This window comes from Xylona heveae, assembly GCF_001619985.1.
Source record: "Xylona heveae TC161 unplaced genomic scaffold L228scaffold_3, whole genome shotgun sequence".
Classification (NCBI taxonomy): domain Eukaryota; kingdom Fungi; phylum Ascomycota; class Xylonomycetes; order Xylonales; family Xylonaceae; genus Xylona; species Xylona heveae.
Genome location: NW_017264195.1, coordinates 2026042 through 2041382, shown reverse-complemented (window position 1 = coordinate 2041382; position 15341 = coordinate 2026042). Strand labels below are relative to the sequence as shown.

Here is a 15341-nt window from a genome sequence, read left to right as displayed (position 1 = left end):
ACAGCCTTGTGCTTGACAGAGCTATCCGTCTGTCAATCCTCCTTCTTCTTCCTTCTTCTGTCGAAACCTCTATGTAAAATCTCGTAGGTAAAGAGAATGTCGTGTCGTAGCCGTGATACCTGACAGATTGAATTCTATCCGCCTGTCAACCTTCCTGTCGAAACCCCGTAGGCAGCCAGGACCTCGTAGAGTCGTAGGTAGACAATCGCAACCCGTAGGCAAAACACCAGGCCCAGAACCTCGCGTTCGCGTTGTTCGTCGTTCCTTGTTCCTTGTGCTTTACAGCCGTGATGCTTGACAGAACGACAGATTGACAAAATGACAGAATGTTGAAATCCGTTTCCAAATGTGTCGTAACCTCTAAATTGCAAACTGTACCAACGTAACTCTCCCTGTTCCTGTTCCTGTTCCTGTTGTTGTGATGCAACTTGCTGTGTTGCTGTCTAATAGCTTGCGGGCTGGTTGCTTGGCCGCTACGTAGTACATACCTACCTAGTAGGTGACAATTGAGCTCGGGACGGGTTACCTCCGGTACGCTTAGTTAAGCCACGTTCTACCTCGTACCAGCCTACGGAGTACTACCACCTCTCTTCCTCGCCCGAGCTACTCTAGCCGACGAGCGAGTAACCCCCAGAGTCGCAGCCACTCGCATGCAGAGAACCTACCTTAGGTAGGAGGCTAGGATTGATGGATGGATTGGAGATGTAATTACTACATGAACACTGAACTACACTGATGTTTAATAATTGCATCTATAGATACAGATAAAATTAGATCCGTCAGGTTAGATATAACTACCGATATCATAAATATAAAGAAGAAATAAAAAGAGAAGGAATAAAAAATAAAAAAATATCAAAGTATAAAAACGGGAAAGAAACGGAAATTAAAATATCCTTTGACATGATATGTCATTGCCTGCTCGTCATGCTGCAAAAAATAATGATAACAATAACAACAATAATGATAAAAATAAGAATAAGAATAAGAATGAGGATAAAAATAAATAAAATATAAATAAACAAATGTCATAAATACTCGTGAATCATGGATATTTACAAGCTCATATGCTGAAATCGGAGTGATATACTTGACCCCGGGAATATGTACCCGGGCAGATATATTCCAACAGGTAAATAAAATATGAAAAAGATGAAAAAGATGAAAAAGACGAAAAAAGACGAAAAAAGACGAAAAAAAGAAGACGAAAATAAATTAAAAATGACAATAAAATAAAAAAAACCTTACTCCTTGGCCTGAACGACACAGATGCTGGCCTTGAGATTCCGCTGACAGAGCGTATCGGCAAGAGCGCCAAGACACAATCTGCGGGCCGGATCAACCGTCGCTGGAGGCGCATGATGGTGGTGGTCGAGTTGGTGTGCATGCTCAGGAGTTGAATTGCGTCCGAGGATGATTAAATCGCCCGCGTTGCGAGGGGCAAGACCGACTTCCTCTGCGGCACGATGGGCCGCTTCGGCGGCAGGATCAGGGCTCGTCACAGTCTCAAAGACGACGCGCGAGGCGAGTGCCTCGGGCAAGGTGTTGCGGACCGAGTTAAAAAAGGTGGAGATGCTGGATGATCTGGTGGGTTGAGATGTGACTGAGACCGAGTTGTTGTGGAACCCGAGTTTAGAAATCGTGCTCGCAGTTCGACCTGTCGCGGATGCAGCGGCCGCGGTTCCAGTGAGATCGGTACTCGGTGCGGCACCAGAGACGCTATTCTCGTCGGAATGAATTGGGCTGGAATCCTCAAAGTAGACGATTGTGGCCGTGACATTTGGTCGTTGGGCAATCTGTAAGGCGAAACGGAGCGCAACGCGATCGTCGGCACGGCCAAAGAACGGCATGTATATGTGGTGGCTGCGGTCGTTGGCCGGAGCCGCGGACTGATCATAATGGCCGCTGCTCTGGAGACTGAGACCGCTGACGGTTTTGCGCAGTTTGCGAGATTCGTTTCCGGCTGGGGATCGGCCGAGGCCACGGTTGACGAGGATGGCGGTGTGGCATGTGGCCTGGTCGAGGGCGGTGGTGACAAAGTGACATTGCGGGCTGCTTGTAGATCGATTGGTTTCCTGATAGTCGGAAAGAGGGGAGCTTTGTTCGCTGAGGAGACCAGACTCGCTCCAGGGAATTAAGACCATATCCGAAGACAGGTTGGAGGCCTGCGTCAAGAGGGTATCGGCGTACGTCGATTCAGGCACAATTGATACGTTGCCAGATACAGCCACATTGTTGAGCTGGCTGACTGTGCGGAAGACGTTGACGCAAGGATCGCGAATTGCGAATTCGTCCATTTCAGACACCTTCATGACCGTCGAAGCTCGTTCAGTTAGTTCGAGCAGACGAAGGCCATGAATCGCAACCGACTGTTCGGACGCGATTTCTGGCTGGGGAGTTTTGGCAAGAGGAGCAGTATTGGCTGCGTTGATCTTGAGGCGGTGGACTTTGGGTGTGACAGGAGTCGCCGAAATGTCATTACCAAGCAACGACGTGAGAGTCAACAGACCAGGTAGACTCTCGAGACGAAGATACACAAGGATGCGGTGCACTTGGTTGCTCCTGAGCTTCTCAAACCCGGGACCTTCGTGAGGATGAAGAGGGTTTCCATCCCAGTCAATCTCGCCGCGCTTCCATGCCTCGAGCTTTCTCTGGTATGACGGAGGATAGAGCCATGCTACAAGCGGAGTGGTAGCGAAAGTGGTAATGAGCGCCATGACCACAAAGATGGTAAACGTGCGCTGGCTCAAAATCTTTGCGGAATAACCAATATTCTACAAGGCGTGTTTGTTAGTTAGATTGCAAAACGTAAAGCGGATTTAAAGCACCCATTCGACTCACCAAAACAATCAGCTCCACGAGACCCTTGCAGCTCATCAAAACACCAATGGTTAAGCTCTCGCGCCAGACGAGGCGGCAGCATCTGGCAGCCAATGTGCCACCAATGACCTTGCCAAAAAATGCCACGGCGATCACACCAATGACGTATGCCCAGGTAATGCCAGTGTTGAGGAGAGCCAGATTAGTGCTGAGACCAGAAAGGGCAAAGTACAGCGGCAGGAAAAGCACGCTGACCAAGTCTTCAATTTTCTCGGCCAGCTTGATAGCGAATCCGCCATCGTGAGGGCAGAGCAAGCCGACGATGAAAGCACCAAAAATGGGATGAACGCCGATAATGCCGGTGAAAAACGCCGAGGCCAATACAAGCAAAATGGTGATGCCAACCACAGTCTGTGTAGGGCCGTTCTGGAGGCTGCCCGATCGTCTCACAATCCACATGAAACCAGGGCGAATGATGTAGACGAGGAAGAGGGCCCAGCCAACGCATGTCAACAGTACCCAGAGCGCCGTGAGCCCGGTTCCGGCATTAACCAAGGCGACGCAAAGCGCGAGTAGAATCCAACCCACGACATCATTTCCTACACCAGCAGAAAGGACAATGACGCCAACGGGTGTGCTCAGAAGCTTGAGTTCAGTCAAAATACGGCAGAGTACAGGGAATGCCTATTATTTCAATTCGTTAGCAAATCAGTGCAGAAAGCATGCCAGGATATTGCTTACCGTAATCGCCATGGCAATACCGATAAAGAGCATGTACACTCCAAAAGAGATGGGTTGAAGGCCTGCATCCTCACGGAAACGCTGATATAATCCGTAGGCAATACCGCAACCAAGGCCAAAAGGAAGCGCAATACCGGCGAAGCCTACCGACAGTGCAACTCGCCAATTCCCCAGGAATAGCTTGAGATTGACCTCCAAACCAACCAAGAAAAGAAAGAGAATCAGGCCAATGTTTGCAGCTAGGTTTAGGTTCGACATGGACGCCTGCGGGAAGATATGTTCCGTGAATCCAGGAATGCGACCCATGACGGACGGCCCCAACAAAATGCCACCAATAACTTCAGCAATGACACGGGGCTGACGAATCTTAGATAAAGGCCAATGCAGGATGCGACAGAAGATGATAATTATAGAGGCCTATCGAATTAGTCACCTTCAAAACACACACTCAAATCTCAAGAAGCTGCCACTTGGGCATCGGTTTAAAGAAAGCCTACCTGGATGATGAAAAGAATAATGGGATTCTTCGGGTCATATTTGCTAGGGTCCGCTCCCTCGAGAATGCCACCCTGCGGGGCGGCTCTGTTTGCGCTTGACGCCGTTGCGCCTGCCGTCTTGGTGACAGTTTTGGTGAAGTCGGTCACGGTCCGAGTGACCACAGAGGCGACAGAGGTGGCCATTTTGCCTTTGTGTTTGATGGAATCTGTCCTAGGCCTGAGCTCTCGTTCCTCTAGGTCGCCAACGAGCTATGCATCAATCGTCCTCTAATTGGAAAAAGAGGTGGTGTAGGTGGTATTTTTTTTTTCCACACACGCAGCGCGCACCAACGATCAAATCTGATATTTCCCAAGTAGGGTTATAGTTGTATGTCCGATACCAAAAATCTCTAATATCCCGGAGAGCACACCAAAGCCAGCAGGGGTCTTGAACGCTGTATATATATGTTGTGCACAAGGTGGCGTAGGTGTTTTAAAATGAAGCCGTGTTTCAGTCGCCGCTGTTGCCGCCAGTATCGACTGCCACAATCATAGGCCCAGACACCGGAAAAAGGTCACAAAATGAATTTAACGTTTGGATAAGTCTGGATTATCGATCGACAGCGACAATGTGGAGAAGAAAATTGATCAGCTGAGGGAACAAGGAGCGCACTGGCCAAGCGTCCCGGCGAAGAGGCGGCGGGAGCCCAGATCGGATGCTCGGACTCGTACGGCGCAGTCTTTTGTACAGCGGGGACAGGACAGAAGCGAAGCAGCCAGTCGCAGCAGGTGCAGGTGCAGATGCAGCGTGGTGTGGTTGGTGGCGTCTCAGAAATAGGATGCAGCACGAGTGTGCCTTGCGATGCAGGCGCGCAGGTGTGCAGTCGTGCAGGCGTCCCGATTTAAGGGTCTCCTTGTGGAAACTCTTCTCCAGCAATTTCGTCGTCGCGCGGGTAGAACTGGTATTATAGGATAGAGATGGTGGGGTTGATTAGATGAAAGGGTTATCTCCCATGTGCTGTCGGTAGGGCTGCACTCAGGAACTCGGTACTGTACAGAATAGGAGGTGATCCACAAGCTCGCAAGGGCAAAAGTAGTGCGCCCGTTGTCGATTGAATCAGATAAATGATTTCGCAAAAGAGAGAAAAAAAAAAAAAAAAAGACGATTTAAAGGAATGGGAGGAGTATCATTGAGGGGAGCATGACTGATGAAGCGTACGAGATAATAGCACCTCGTGCGCAGGAGATACAGGCGGTGATGGACCACTTGCGCCAAGGAGCTCGTCAAAGCGCTTCCACAATGAGATGAATAGAACAATCCGGCAAAGTCAAATCAGTCAACCCATCACTTCTCGCGTGCGTAAGCATCAAGTGCCATCTGTAGTGACCAACTCGGCCAAGCCACCGTCGCGCGACTTGGCGATAAGCGGTAAAGCGAAAGCGGAATGCATCATCTCAGCCTTGGCCGTCCGCGCCAAACCAAAAACCCTTCTATACCAATCGAGGGTATAGAGCTTACCATTGAGGCATCAGATATTAACAGAACCAGTCGGAAAATTAAAGAAGTGATGCGTTCACGAATCTAACTGCAAGACACTCCCTGCCCTAAACTCTTACGGACCAGTTCTTTTAGCTACGAGGGAAGTTTGTGGACCAAAATAAAAGGCGGTTTTCAAGCGCGGGTCTTCATGAAACAAGGGTACTCTAAGAGGACGAGTACTAGAGTATTGCCAGAACAAAGAAGTAATAATTCTTTCAAAAGATCTGAGGTATTCACCGTTCAACAACGGTATCCATCTGTTTTTGGCCCTGAAGTTCAATCTTCTCCCCGCATTCGGCTTATCAGATCTGTCACATGCATCGACCCGGTTAAATTGACGAACCCCGACATGCGTCATATCACACCCACAATTATATTCAAGCAAAACATGACAATTTCAAAATTCAAACAGTGGATAAGGAATCAATATTTCCTCACATATCTACGCTATGTATGCTCGCCCTCAAGAGGCTATTGCAAGAGTAGCAAAATATATCCACTCTGTAGCAGTAACCCAAAAAGAAAGCAAGCCCAATGTGATCAAGAAAGAGTTGCTCAGCAAACGCCGGGTATCCCGCATGATTCCCTTGGATAATTGATCACAAATTACCCAACCACACTTGCATGTATCGTCAAATAAATAAGAAATGTAGAGAAGAAGAATGAGTAGCGCTGAGTGGAAAAGAGTAGCCAAGGAAAGATGTAGGCTATGCAAGAGTTGAACACGCTTAAAAACTCAAATGACTCAAAAGTTCCATGGTCTACTTTCCAAATGTTAAACTCCGAATAAACCACAAATCAGCACTTATCCACCGTTGACCTTGAGCGGCCATTTTTCATCACTCCTTCTCTACGGTCTGACCATGCATGACCTTTGGATCCGCCCCCTCGTCTGCCGCCTTTACCTCCTCATCACACTTTCCCTGATGCTCCTCCTGCACGGGTACAGTCTCTTTCCCAGCCGATGACTCCGGCCGTGAAGCATAAACCTGCGCTTTTTGCGTCTGCGCGTGATTTAAACTATCAATGTACGTCCTAAATTTGACAATCTCCTTGAGTAGATATGATGATTTGCGTTCCCAGTTGGCAAGTGCTTTGGTGGCGTTCGGATGACGAGGAGAGAACTATACAATGTTAGTATCCATATCCTTCCCTTGGAGGGCGAGTGAAAAAAAAAGTCCACGTAATGTCATGGGCAATGATAAGTTGAGATCAAGAGCAAACGCATAAAAAAGAACTTACAGCAAGCAAAAGCGGAGACCTCAGCTCGTTATGCTTCTGTAACTCCGTCTCCACATTCTTTACATAGGCCTTAAGACTGCTCAACTGGTCCTCCTCCAATAGGACGCTTGCCATCATACTCTGCTGCGGGGGAGTCCAATCACTAATCATGACACGGTCACCAGGCAGGCGAGCCCGTGACAGAGGCCCGTGATCAATGGAACTGCGAATCGAACTCTGCAGACTGGGCCGAGAACCAGCCGTAGCAGCAGGCGCCGGGGGTCCAGCAGCTGGTACACCTGAAGAGCCATCCAAGCCAATCAAAGCCGGGTTGATCACTGCATCACTCCAGCCATATTCAACGTTACTAATTCCTCCCATGACAGGTTCTTTCGAGAGACGGGCACTCCAATAGTTGGCCGTGGACACAAACTCTTTGACAATCTCTGGCGTGCCAACTTGGAAAAAGTGCACAGCACCAGAAGGAAGAGAGAGGGCCCAAACGTGAGGACGTGACTTGGAATATCCTGGTGGCGGCAGTGCGGATGCAATCGTATGTCGAAGCATGAAACTACCCAGGTCTTCGGCATTCTCAGACCAGTTTCCGCCCCCAACAACGCCGCCTACAGCGGGGCGATTTCGATTCTTGTTGCGCGTCGAAGCGCTCTTAGCGTGAAAGGAAAATAGTCTCATCCAGCCCTTTTCCACTACGGCAAAGCATTCGGTCCATGTCCGATCCTTGGATTTCTTGTCTGCTGCGTCAAGGTGATGCTTATGCTTAATGATACCTTCTTTGGCCCATGGCGCGCCCGCCAGCTCAAGCGTTTCGTCTTCGAGAAGTGGTCGGATCGATTCCTCTGACCCTCCAGAATAGGCGGTTTCTTCTCGGATGATGGCTTGGCTAAGAGCATTTGCAAACCCGATGGACTGCTTATAATCGCCTGGCAGTTGACCAGAGACAAATGTATCTACAGAATATGCAGAGTTGACTTTGCCCAAGGAATATTTACTCCAAGTACTGGAGGAGGTAGACGGGCTGAAGACCGAGGATTGGTCGTCGAGGCTGGTGCGGCTTGAGCTCACCGTGGAATGATGATAAATGCGAGGACGAGATCGGGTCTTGGATGTCAATCGCCCCGTCGTTGATCGACTGTCCATGGGTCTGCCACGGAAACTGAAATTTTCAGACGGCGCCTTGCTGATTGTACTAGGACTCCGACGAAGCACACCATGAGTGTTAACAGATAAGTTATTGCTGGATGAAGTCTGTGACTCTGTTCCACGCTCGCCGATGACGCCGTGCAGCGGAAGTCGATTTTGACGAATGGAATTATAGCATGCTCTCAAAATCGCCTCGATGAGGAATTCCCACGCTTTTTCTGACCCAGTAAAAGGTTTATTGACAAGGGGACCGCATTCGTCGAACGGGCGTTCGCCAAAAACTTCATCCTGACCGGAAGCCTGCGAAAATCGTTTCAGCAATGTCTGAGTTGGCCGAGTGCCCTCGTTAGATGGCCGTCGCTCCTTTGTTTCAGGAGGAAGTGTGGAAGCCCGCTCGCCCAGAGAACCCGGCTCCACCCACGGAATTGGCCCTCTGGATGGAGTAGTCGACGCTCTGATAGTCTCCACCTCACCCGGGGCCGAATCAAGCGCAACACGCCGTACGGTAGGAACAGTATTCTTGATAAATTGATTGCGCGTCATCTTCGACTCGATATCGGCAAGATGCAGATCCGTATTAAGAAGAAGTAGAGAGTAGGCTATTGTGTGCACGACATCTGCTTGGATTATTAGTACTTACGAATACGTTCAGAGATATCCAGAGTATTACCTTTCGCTTTGAACCCGTGATTTGGGTTGCACTCGCACCATCGAGATGCAAAAGCGTCGAGAATTCGATCGACTTGTTGAGTCTCGCCACGGAGAACAAGTTTGCTGCAGAGGCTTCTCATCGAGAACAAAATACTCATGCTGGACCAGTCAAATAATTCCATGAAGGCGATTCTTGTTCTTTCGCTAACAAGAGTTGCATCACCTAGCCAGCCCGCCGCCTGGACTTTGCTCACAAAGCGCTCACCTCCATCAAAGATATCCTGAGCCCTTTCGCGGTCTTCCTCTGTAATCTCCTTCTTCTGCTCCGTGGCATCCTTTGTGGTCGTCGACTCTTGCTTAATTATCTCCTCGTCATCAATTTGCACGATTGGTAGACTTGCGGCTGACTTGTAATCGCTGATACTAGAGACGGAAGCTTTTGTAGAAAGCGTCGGTCCTTCAAGAGGAAGGGAAAGCCCAGAATGCGGGGTCAAACGACCATCTTGCGGAGTTGGAGAGCTTCTGTCAGAGCCAATCGTTTGCTTCTTCCTTTCCCCTGACCCGGTCCTGTTGTTTGCACCTATTGAAAGTGCGCTGTCACTCTGCGACTTTTGCATACCGGCATCAGGGACCAAAAGAGAAGGCTGTGGCACCAAATCACCCAGCTTTGACTTCTGTCTCGACCCTGCTGCTTGATTTTCGCTCATAACAGGAGTCGGACCGGCGCTGGTCTTTACAGCATCAGGTCCGGCTGATCTATCCAAATGATGAGGATGATCATCATCATGCTCTTCGTCCTCTTCCTCTTCGCTATTGTCGTGGAGGAATGATCCTTCGTAAACTTCGGGTTTGCTTCGCCCATGCGTCCCATTGTCACTCGACCTTGACCTGGGCGCGTTGTCAAAATTTGGCAGCGGCGACCTTTTTTCTTTCCTTCTACTCGGCGTTGCCACATCATCGCCTTCCTCCTCCGCAGACTTTACTGCTCGAATGGTTGCATTCTTGTGTGGCTGATAACCGGGAGAAAATCCCCGGGGTCGGTCCTCCTCCTCCTCCTCTTTATCATTGACAGTGGCATTTTCTACCTTCGCCTCCGGTTTCTTTCCCGCGCGCTGATCGTCCCCTCTCAGATAGGGATTCATAGCAGTACGTAGACTGCTCACCGGACTAGGATCAGGAATTGCCTGATCTGTGAAGCTGGGTGGTTGGAGAAGACTTGGGACGACTGGCGGTGCATTCTGGACCGAAATCGATCGCTTTCTGCGACGAAAGAAGGAGGAAGGCTTTTTATTTAGGGTAGATGGTTGCGTCCGAGCTGTGATGGGCGTGTTTTCGTCGGAAATGGCCCGAGGAGCTGGGCTTGGCTGTGAAGCAGGGGACTCAACTTTGCCCTGTGATCCAGGTCTGCTACGACTCTGTGAGAGAAGTCCTACGGGTGGAAGCTGAGGCGCGCTCATATTACGTTGCAATGGTGAAGTCTTCGAGGATCCAAATACGCGTCGAAAAAAGCCCGGTCGGCTCTTGGCCGGCGGTGTCGAGGCTGGAGGTACCGCGACAGGTGATTGCTTATGGAAAGATATGGTTGGGCTTGGGGCCGGTGGATCCAAGACAGTTGGCACCATGAGTTCGTCATTAAACCCACCAAAGCCTTCTCGCAGGGCCGCGTGTCCCAAAGGCGCCGGTCGTCGAACGTTGTGGCCACTACCAGAGGCGGGACGACTGTCACTACGCATGAACAAAGGGGCCGGGAGGCCGCCATGGTGGGCCGTTTGCGAATTGTGAATGCTTGGTGAGGGAGAAGACTGATTCCGTCGCGGACCAGCCGGGACGGTCGGTGTGGGTGCAGCGTCGTAGTCATCATAAGATGTGTAGAGATGAGATAAGTCGGCTTCCGGCATTGTCGACAAGTTGGTCGGAGAGCTATGAACTAGCCGGTCATCGAGGCGATGATCAAGTGAATAGACCCAGCGATTGCTGCCATATGTCTGGGCGTAACCAAATTCAACACTTGACGATCCACTGCCGTTGCTGCTCTTTTTACCGGTCCCACCGCGCGAATGCGATCCTCCAGCCGATTGTATGTCTGCTCGGACACTCTCCAATCTGTCGAGACCAGCAGGGTAATGAGCGCTGCTATTGCTCCTCGGGCGGCGTGAGCCAAAGGCGGTGAGACGTTCGGAGCCTTCTGCTGTAAATAAATTGTAGTCAGAGGACAGAGAATTGGTACAAGTATGACCTCGACGGCGAGGGGCCCGAGGAGGCAGGACCGACGATTCGTCGCGGTCAAAGGATGGGTAGGGCCGCGCGACTTCGGCGGCGCCACCGCCAATGGAGATCTGATCGAGGGACAAGAGCATATGGTCGACGATGGAATCTCGTGTAACGTGACGAGGCGAGAGCGAAAGGTCGTGCGAGTCCCGACCCTTGAGATCGGCTGCATTATCGGGACTTGGTGTTACATTGTCAATGCTTGCTGAAGGTGATCGGGCGCCCCGTGCGCGGTTGACTTCTCCAGCAGCGTTCTTGTCCTTTGACAATTTCGGTGTTGTCCCAGCCCTGATTTTTGTGACGGGAGTCTCTGGTGGGGCGCCTTGGTGTGACGGCGTGGTTGGACGGGACTTGACATGTGTTTGGCCCGACGAACGACGGTCGAAAGAGCTCATTGTGAGCAAGATGTTTCAGATTGGCTGGATGAATTTTGGAAAGGCAACACGTCTTATACCCTGCTTCACGATAGCAACGGAAGTGGGGTTGAGTGCAGTACCACAATCTCGCCCGATGAGCAAATTTGTTTTTCTCGCCCAACACTTCTATTCCGTTACCCAATGCTGTTCATGAATTGTAGGTATTTCGTGCTCATCCAATTTCTCCAGGCAAGTCTGCCCCTCTTTTCAACAGATTATGTATGGCCCTCGAAGATTGGCGTGCTCCCCACAGCCGATCCAAGCGTTGCGCAATATTTTCGAAGAGCGTATCACTTCTATCGTGATATTATGAGTTTGCGTTTCGAGCTGATTCGGGATTGCGCCGAGGGTGATGAATCAAACTTGGACGTAATACTCAGTCGCTGTGATGGAAATGTCTTTCCAGAAGGTTTAGATTGAGGAACTTAATGCCCTCAGCCTTTTATCTTATGTCGTTGCTGCGATACAAAAACCTTGCGTCACAAGTTCGGTGGATATTATATTACGGAAGTTGTTGCTTTGGGATCGTCGGGCAAGGCTAACCAGAATTATTGAAATGCCGCTCCTTGGATCCTGAAGGAAACACAAAATTCCTATATCAGCATTTCCCTTCTCATTTGGTTTGGTGCATTTACATCAAGTATGCATCGATCGAGATATCAGGGGCCTTGTACCTAATAAACTTTTCAAACCGGCAGTTGTGATGCTGAGTTGATCCGAAGAGCTGTCTTCTGTTCTGGGTAATACAAACACCGAGGGCGACGTTTTCTGAAATCTGTGCAGCACAGTTGTAGTGCTTCTGCGAGAGGAATAATACTCGATGTTTCTGGTCTCATGCAGATCAATCAGTATATTTTGCAATCCGTGGGTTTGGCTCTAAGAACGACAAGCGGCACGGAGAGAGTTACATTCGCAGTTTCGTCGAGTTTGATAACCCGCGAGCTCCACAGAATCGCTGAAAAATTGAAGAGAGTGCAAAAGACTGCATCAAAATGGAATCTATGTTAATACATAATGACCAATGAGCCAAGCGGGATTGGGGAGGTGATCCGACAAGTTGATTGCCCCCGAGATGCGTACATGAGCACGTCCGTCTCACACACAGAGACCGAGAGAGTGACAGATCAAGGGTCAAGGGTCAACCTAATATCTGTCCCAAATAGGTAAAGGTTACGGTTATGCTATTTCACTTAGTCTCGCCTCGGCTACTGTATTCTTCACCGTGTGCTTGGCCCATTGGCCATTCCTCAGGGACCCTTTCCAGTCCTTGCAGTTCAGGGGATTCAGCCAAGCGAACTTTTGTACCTTGAACAGAGCTGATATGTTATGAGAGGTAGAGCTAACTTAGAGTAATTAAACTCTCATCGGCTAATCAGCGCAGCGAAAGACCCAGTCAATGCAACGCTATCGGCCGTTGAATGTTCATGCACGGAGCTCGGCCTCCTATCAATCCGTGCTGTGCTCCGTACACCTCGTACCATAGAGCACTTATTCAAGGCCATGGCAGCGCACTCTAATGGTCGTCATCCGCGCCGTTCCGTTGGAAACCGCCCCTCTCCTTTATTTTTGCTTGCAGTCACATATCCGTCAGATAAAAATAAATGACATCAGATCTTTTGAACCTCAAGAAGATAGAAAAGGCATATTACATCCTATCCTTAGATGGATCGAATTATCTAGTACAGACGGAAACCACCACGGTGCAGTTGAGAAAAATAAAGTAAAAAGAAAAAAAGAAAAGATGATATCACATCTGATCGGTCACTTCCTGCGACGCTTCTGAATCGATAGATATCACGACTACCAACACCCCTGCTACTCCAGAGCTCCCTGCCACCGACTGACAACAATTCCAAAAAGAAAAAGATAAAAGGAAAATGATAAGTAGCCATCAAAGTGCTCAAGATCACAAACGGACCGCGACAACAGCCACCAACTTTGTGACGAACCACAGATGACAAATAACGAATACCTATGCACGCGTGCGGTATTCTAAATCTAGTAAAAGCCCTAGGAAATCCCTTGCGCCAAAGAGACAGACGATAATGTACTCAAATCTAGCCCATTTTTTTCTTTTTTGTGGAACCAAGCGATTGAAACCGCTCGACAACAAAACGCCCCGGTAATAAACAGATTAACGTCATTCGTCATGGGAGAAAGTTGCCCTGATAAAGATGAAACGGGCAATAGAAAACCTGTGCGTCAACCGACATATGCATCGGCATCAGTTCCAAACCCAGCCACAAACAATTGGTGCTTCAAATCTCTTTCCCGAGCGCTCTCTTCTTCATGGTCACCATCGGGATCGCCCTCTGCGTCGACGTCCGCGTCAGCATCAGGGTCCACATCGGCGTCTGCGTCCGCGTCAGGATCATGATGATGGGTATGGGTATGGTGCGGGTCATGACCGGACGGGAGATGGCCGATAGCCGCACGAGCGGCGGCTGTGGCGGACGCCTTGAGAGCTAGATCCGTGTCAGGATGACCGGTGGGATCGGAAGGATGTGGTGACGCCGAGTAAGATGTGAGATGATGCTGCACATCTTCCATAATCTGGGGGTCGAGAGGAAAGTCTGGTAGTAATGGCGTCGGTTGTTGATGAGGGTTGAAATGTGTTGCATTGTGTTGTGGTTGCGGGATATGCTGCGCATGTTGTTGCAACTGATGCGCTACGCTGTGGGGATGCAACATGCCTGTATGGGCGTTTGAAGGAACCGAAGTTGGTCGTGCGGATGGCGATCCTGTATTGGAGAGGCTGAGAATCCGCCCCGCGGCGGAAACGTGCGGCGTGGAGTTTGGCGGACCGGAAACAACGTTTGCGGTCGGAGCCGGAGACACAGCGGTACTGTTCCGCTTGGGCCCGCCAATAATCGGCGCTTTGGCGAGTTCTTTGCAATCTGCACAGTTGCGAATGACAAGACTGACAGTTTCCTTGATACGGACCCAGTGATATTTTTCTGCAATAGTTGCCGTGGTTTTGTTGATACCTCCATGCTGCTGAACGTGTACAGAGCGCGCAATTTCATACTGCCTTTGAGGGTCCGAAACAACCTCCTTATCCTTGAGCATGAGCCGCTCCGGCCCATCTCCGCCATTGACAGGAGGCATCAATTTGTAATGAGTCGCTGCGCTTCTCAGCCTGCTTTTCTCGGCGCGGTCGGCACCATTTGGGTATTTGCCATGCTTTAAGTAATACCGAATCTTATCAAACCGTTCTTCTGATACAAAATCCTCGCCCTCTGGACCGAGATCCCGGCCGAAAATAATTGCGTCGATGAGTTGTGAGGGGTGCGAGCGAAGGTTTCCGCAGCCCTTGACCCGGCCAATGCGCTTGAATCCCAAGGCGTCCCAGATGCGACAAGATGCCACATTTGTCTCATAAACAAGGTTAAACACCGAGTAAGAATAACCCTGGAAATACGGTCAGCAAACGCAATCCTCCAATTGATTGGCAGTATTTCAAGTGCCGGAGAATAGTCAATAGAGGCAAACGTACCAGCTTAGGAGCCCAGTCTACGTATCTTTCACCCATTAATCTACCTACACCTCGATTGCGCGCTGCATCGGTGACTAGAAATCCTCCGTTGCATACATGGCTAGAGCGACCGGGGTAATTCGGTTTGATGTAGAAACTCCCCAAACACTCCCGCTCCCAATCTTTCCCTTCGCGCTCCATCTGTGCAACCTCTTCCGCTGAGTCAATGCTACCTAGCAGCATCACCGCGCCGAAATTGTTGAACCAATAGGGCCCAAAATTCGCGAGGGGAATCGGTTCAATCATGGGATATGTATCACCGAGCTCAATTTCGCGATTTAGTTGGTCGCTCAGGTATGCAAGCAGCGTGTGGGGGACCTGTGCGGGCGAGGAGAACGGGATCACCGTAGCTATGGTAATGCGATCGCGCAAGGTAACCTGGTACGGTACAATCTCCGGAGGAAGAGGCGTAAAGGCGCTGGGATAAGGTGGAGGGCCCGACTGCCGGTAGAAGATGGGAGCGCTAGGATCCTCTAACATGGCAGGCATCGTGATATGCGCACCCAAGAGTC

General features: G+C 50.0%; 3 protein-coding genes across 3 annotated transcripts; all 3 read right to left on the bottom strand.

Annotated features, from left to right (window-relative positions):
- Positions 1–773: 773 nt before the first annotated feature.
- On the bottom strand, positions 774–4667 carry L228DRAFT_219037 (hypothetical protein). Its single transcript, XM_018330204.1, has 4 exons — positions 4059–4667; positions 3562–3978; positions 2842–3504; positions 774–2774 (listed from the first exon to the last, which is right to left on the bottom strand). Exons 1-4 carry the CDS (start codon positions 4239–4241, stop codon positions 1245–1247), a joined length of 2793 nt encoding a protein of 930 aa, XP_018190132.1. The 5' UTR covers positions 4242–4667; the 3' UTR covers positions 774–1244.
- A 1627-nt stretch (positions 4668–6294) lies between these two features.
- Positions 6295–11599, bottom strand: L228DRAFT_99545 (hypothetical protein). Its single transcript, XM_018337047.1, has 3 exons — positions 8630–11599; positions 6820–8576; positions 6295–6701 (listed from the first exon to the last, which is right to left on the bottom strand). The coding sequence occupies exons 1-3, from the start codon at positions 11271–11273 to the stop codon at positions 6417–6419; spliced, it is 4686 nt and encodes a 1561-aa protein (XP_018190131.1). The 5' UTR covers positions 11274–11599; the 3' UTR covers positions 6295–6416.
- A 1897-nt stretch (positions 11600–13496) lies between these two features.
- L228DRAFT_237491 (hypothetical protein) lies at positions 13497–15318 on the bottom strand (the record flags this gene model as incomplete). Its single annotated transcript, XM_018330936.1, has 2 exons — positions 13497–14705; positions 14791–15318. The coding sequence occupies 2 exons, from the start codon at positions 15316–15318 to the stop codon at positions 13497–13499; spliced, it is 1737 nt and encodes a 578-aa protein (XP_018190130.1).
- Between the last annotated feature and the right edge of the window lie 23 nt (positions 15319–15341).

Coding starts and splice junctions, on each gene's coding strand:
- L228DRAFT_219037 (XM_018330204.1), bottom strand. CDS start 4,241: ATGGCCACCTCTGTCGCCTCTGTGGTCACTCGGACCGTGACCGACTTC. Junction 3,505..3,561: donor GTATTGCCATGGCGATTACG/GTAAGCAATATC, acceptor TTGAAATAATAG/GCATTCCCTGTACTCTGCCG. Junction 2,775..2,841: donor TCGTGGAGCTGATTGTTTTG/GTGAGTCGAATG, acceptor CACGCCTTGTAG/AATATTGGTTATTCCGCAAA.
- L228DRAFT_99545 (XM_018337047.1), bottom strand. CDS start 11,273: ATGAGCTCTTTCGACCGTCGTTCGTCGGGCCAAACACATGTCAAGTCC. Junction 8,577..8,629: donor TCACGGGTTCAAAGCGAAAG/GTAATACTCTGG, acceptor TAATCCAAGCAG/ATGTCGTGCACACAATAGCC. Junction 6,702..6,819: donor GGTCTCCGCTTTTGCTTGCT/GTAAGTTCTTTT, acceptor AACATTGTATAG/TTCTCTCCTCGTCATCCGAA.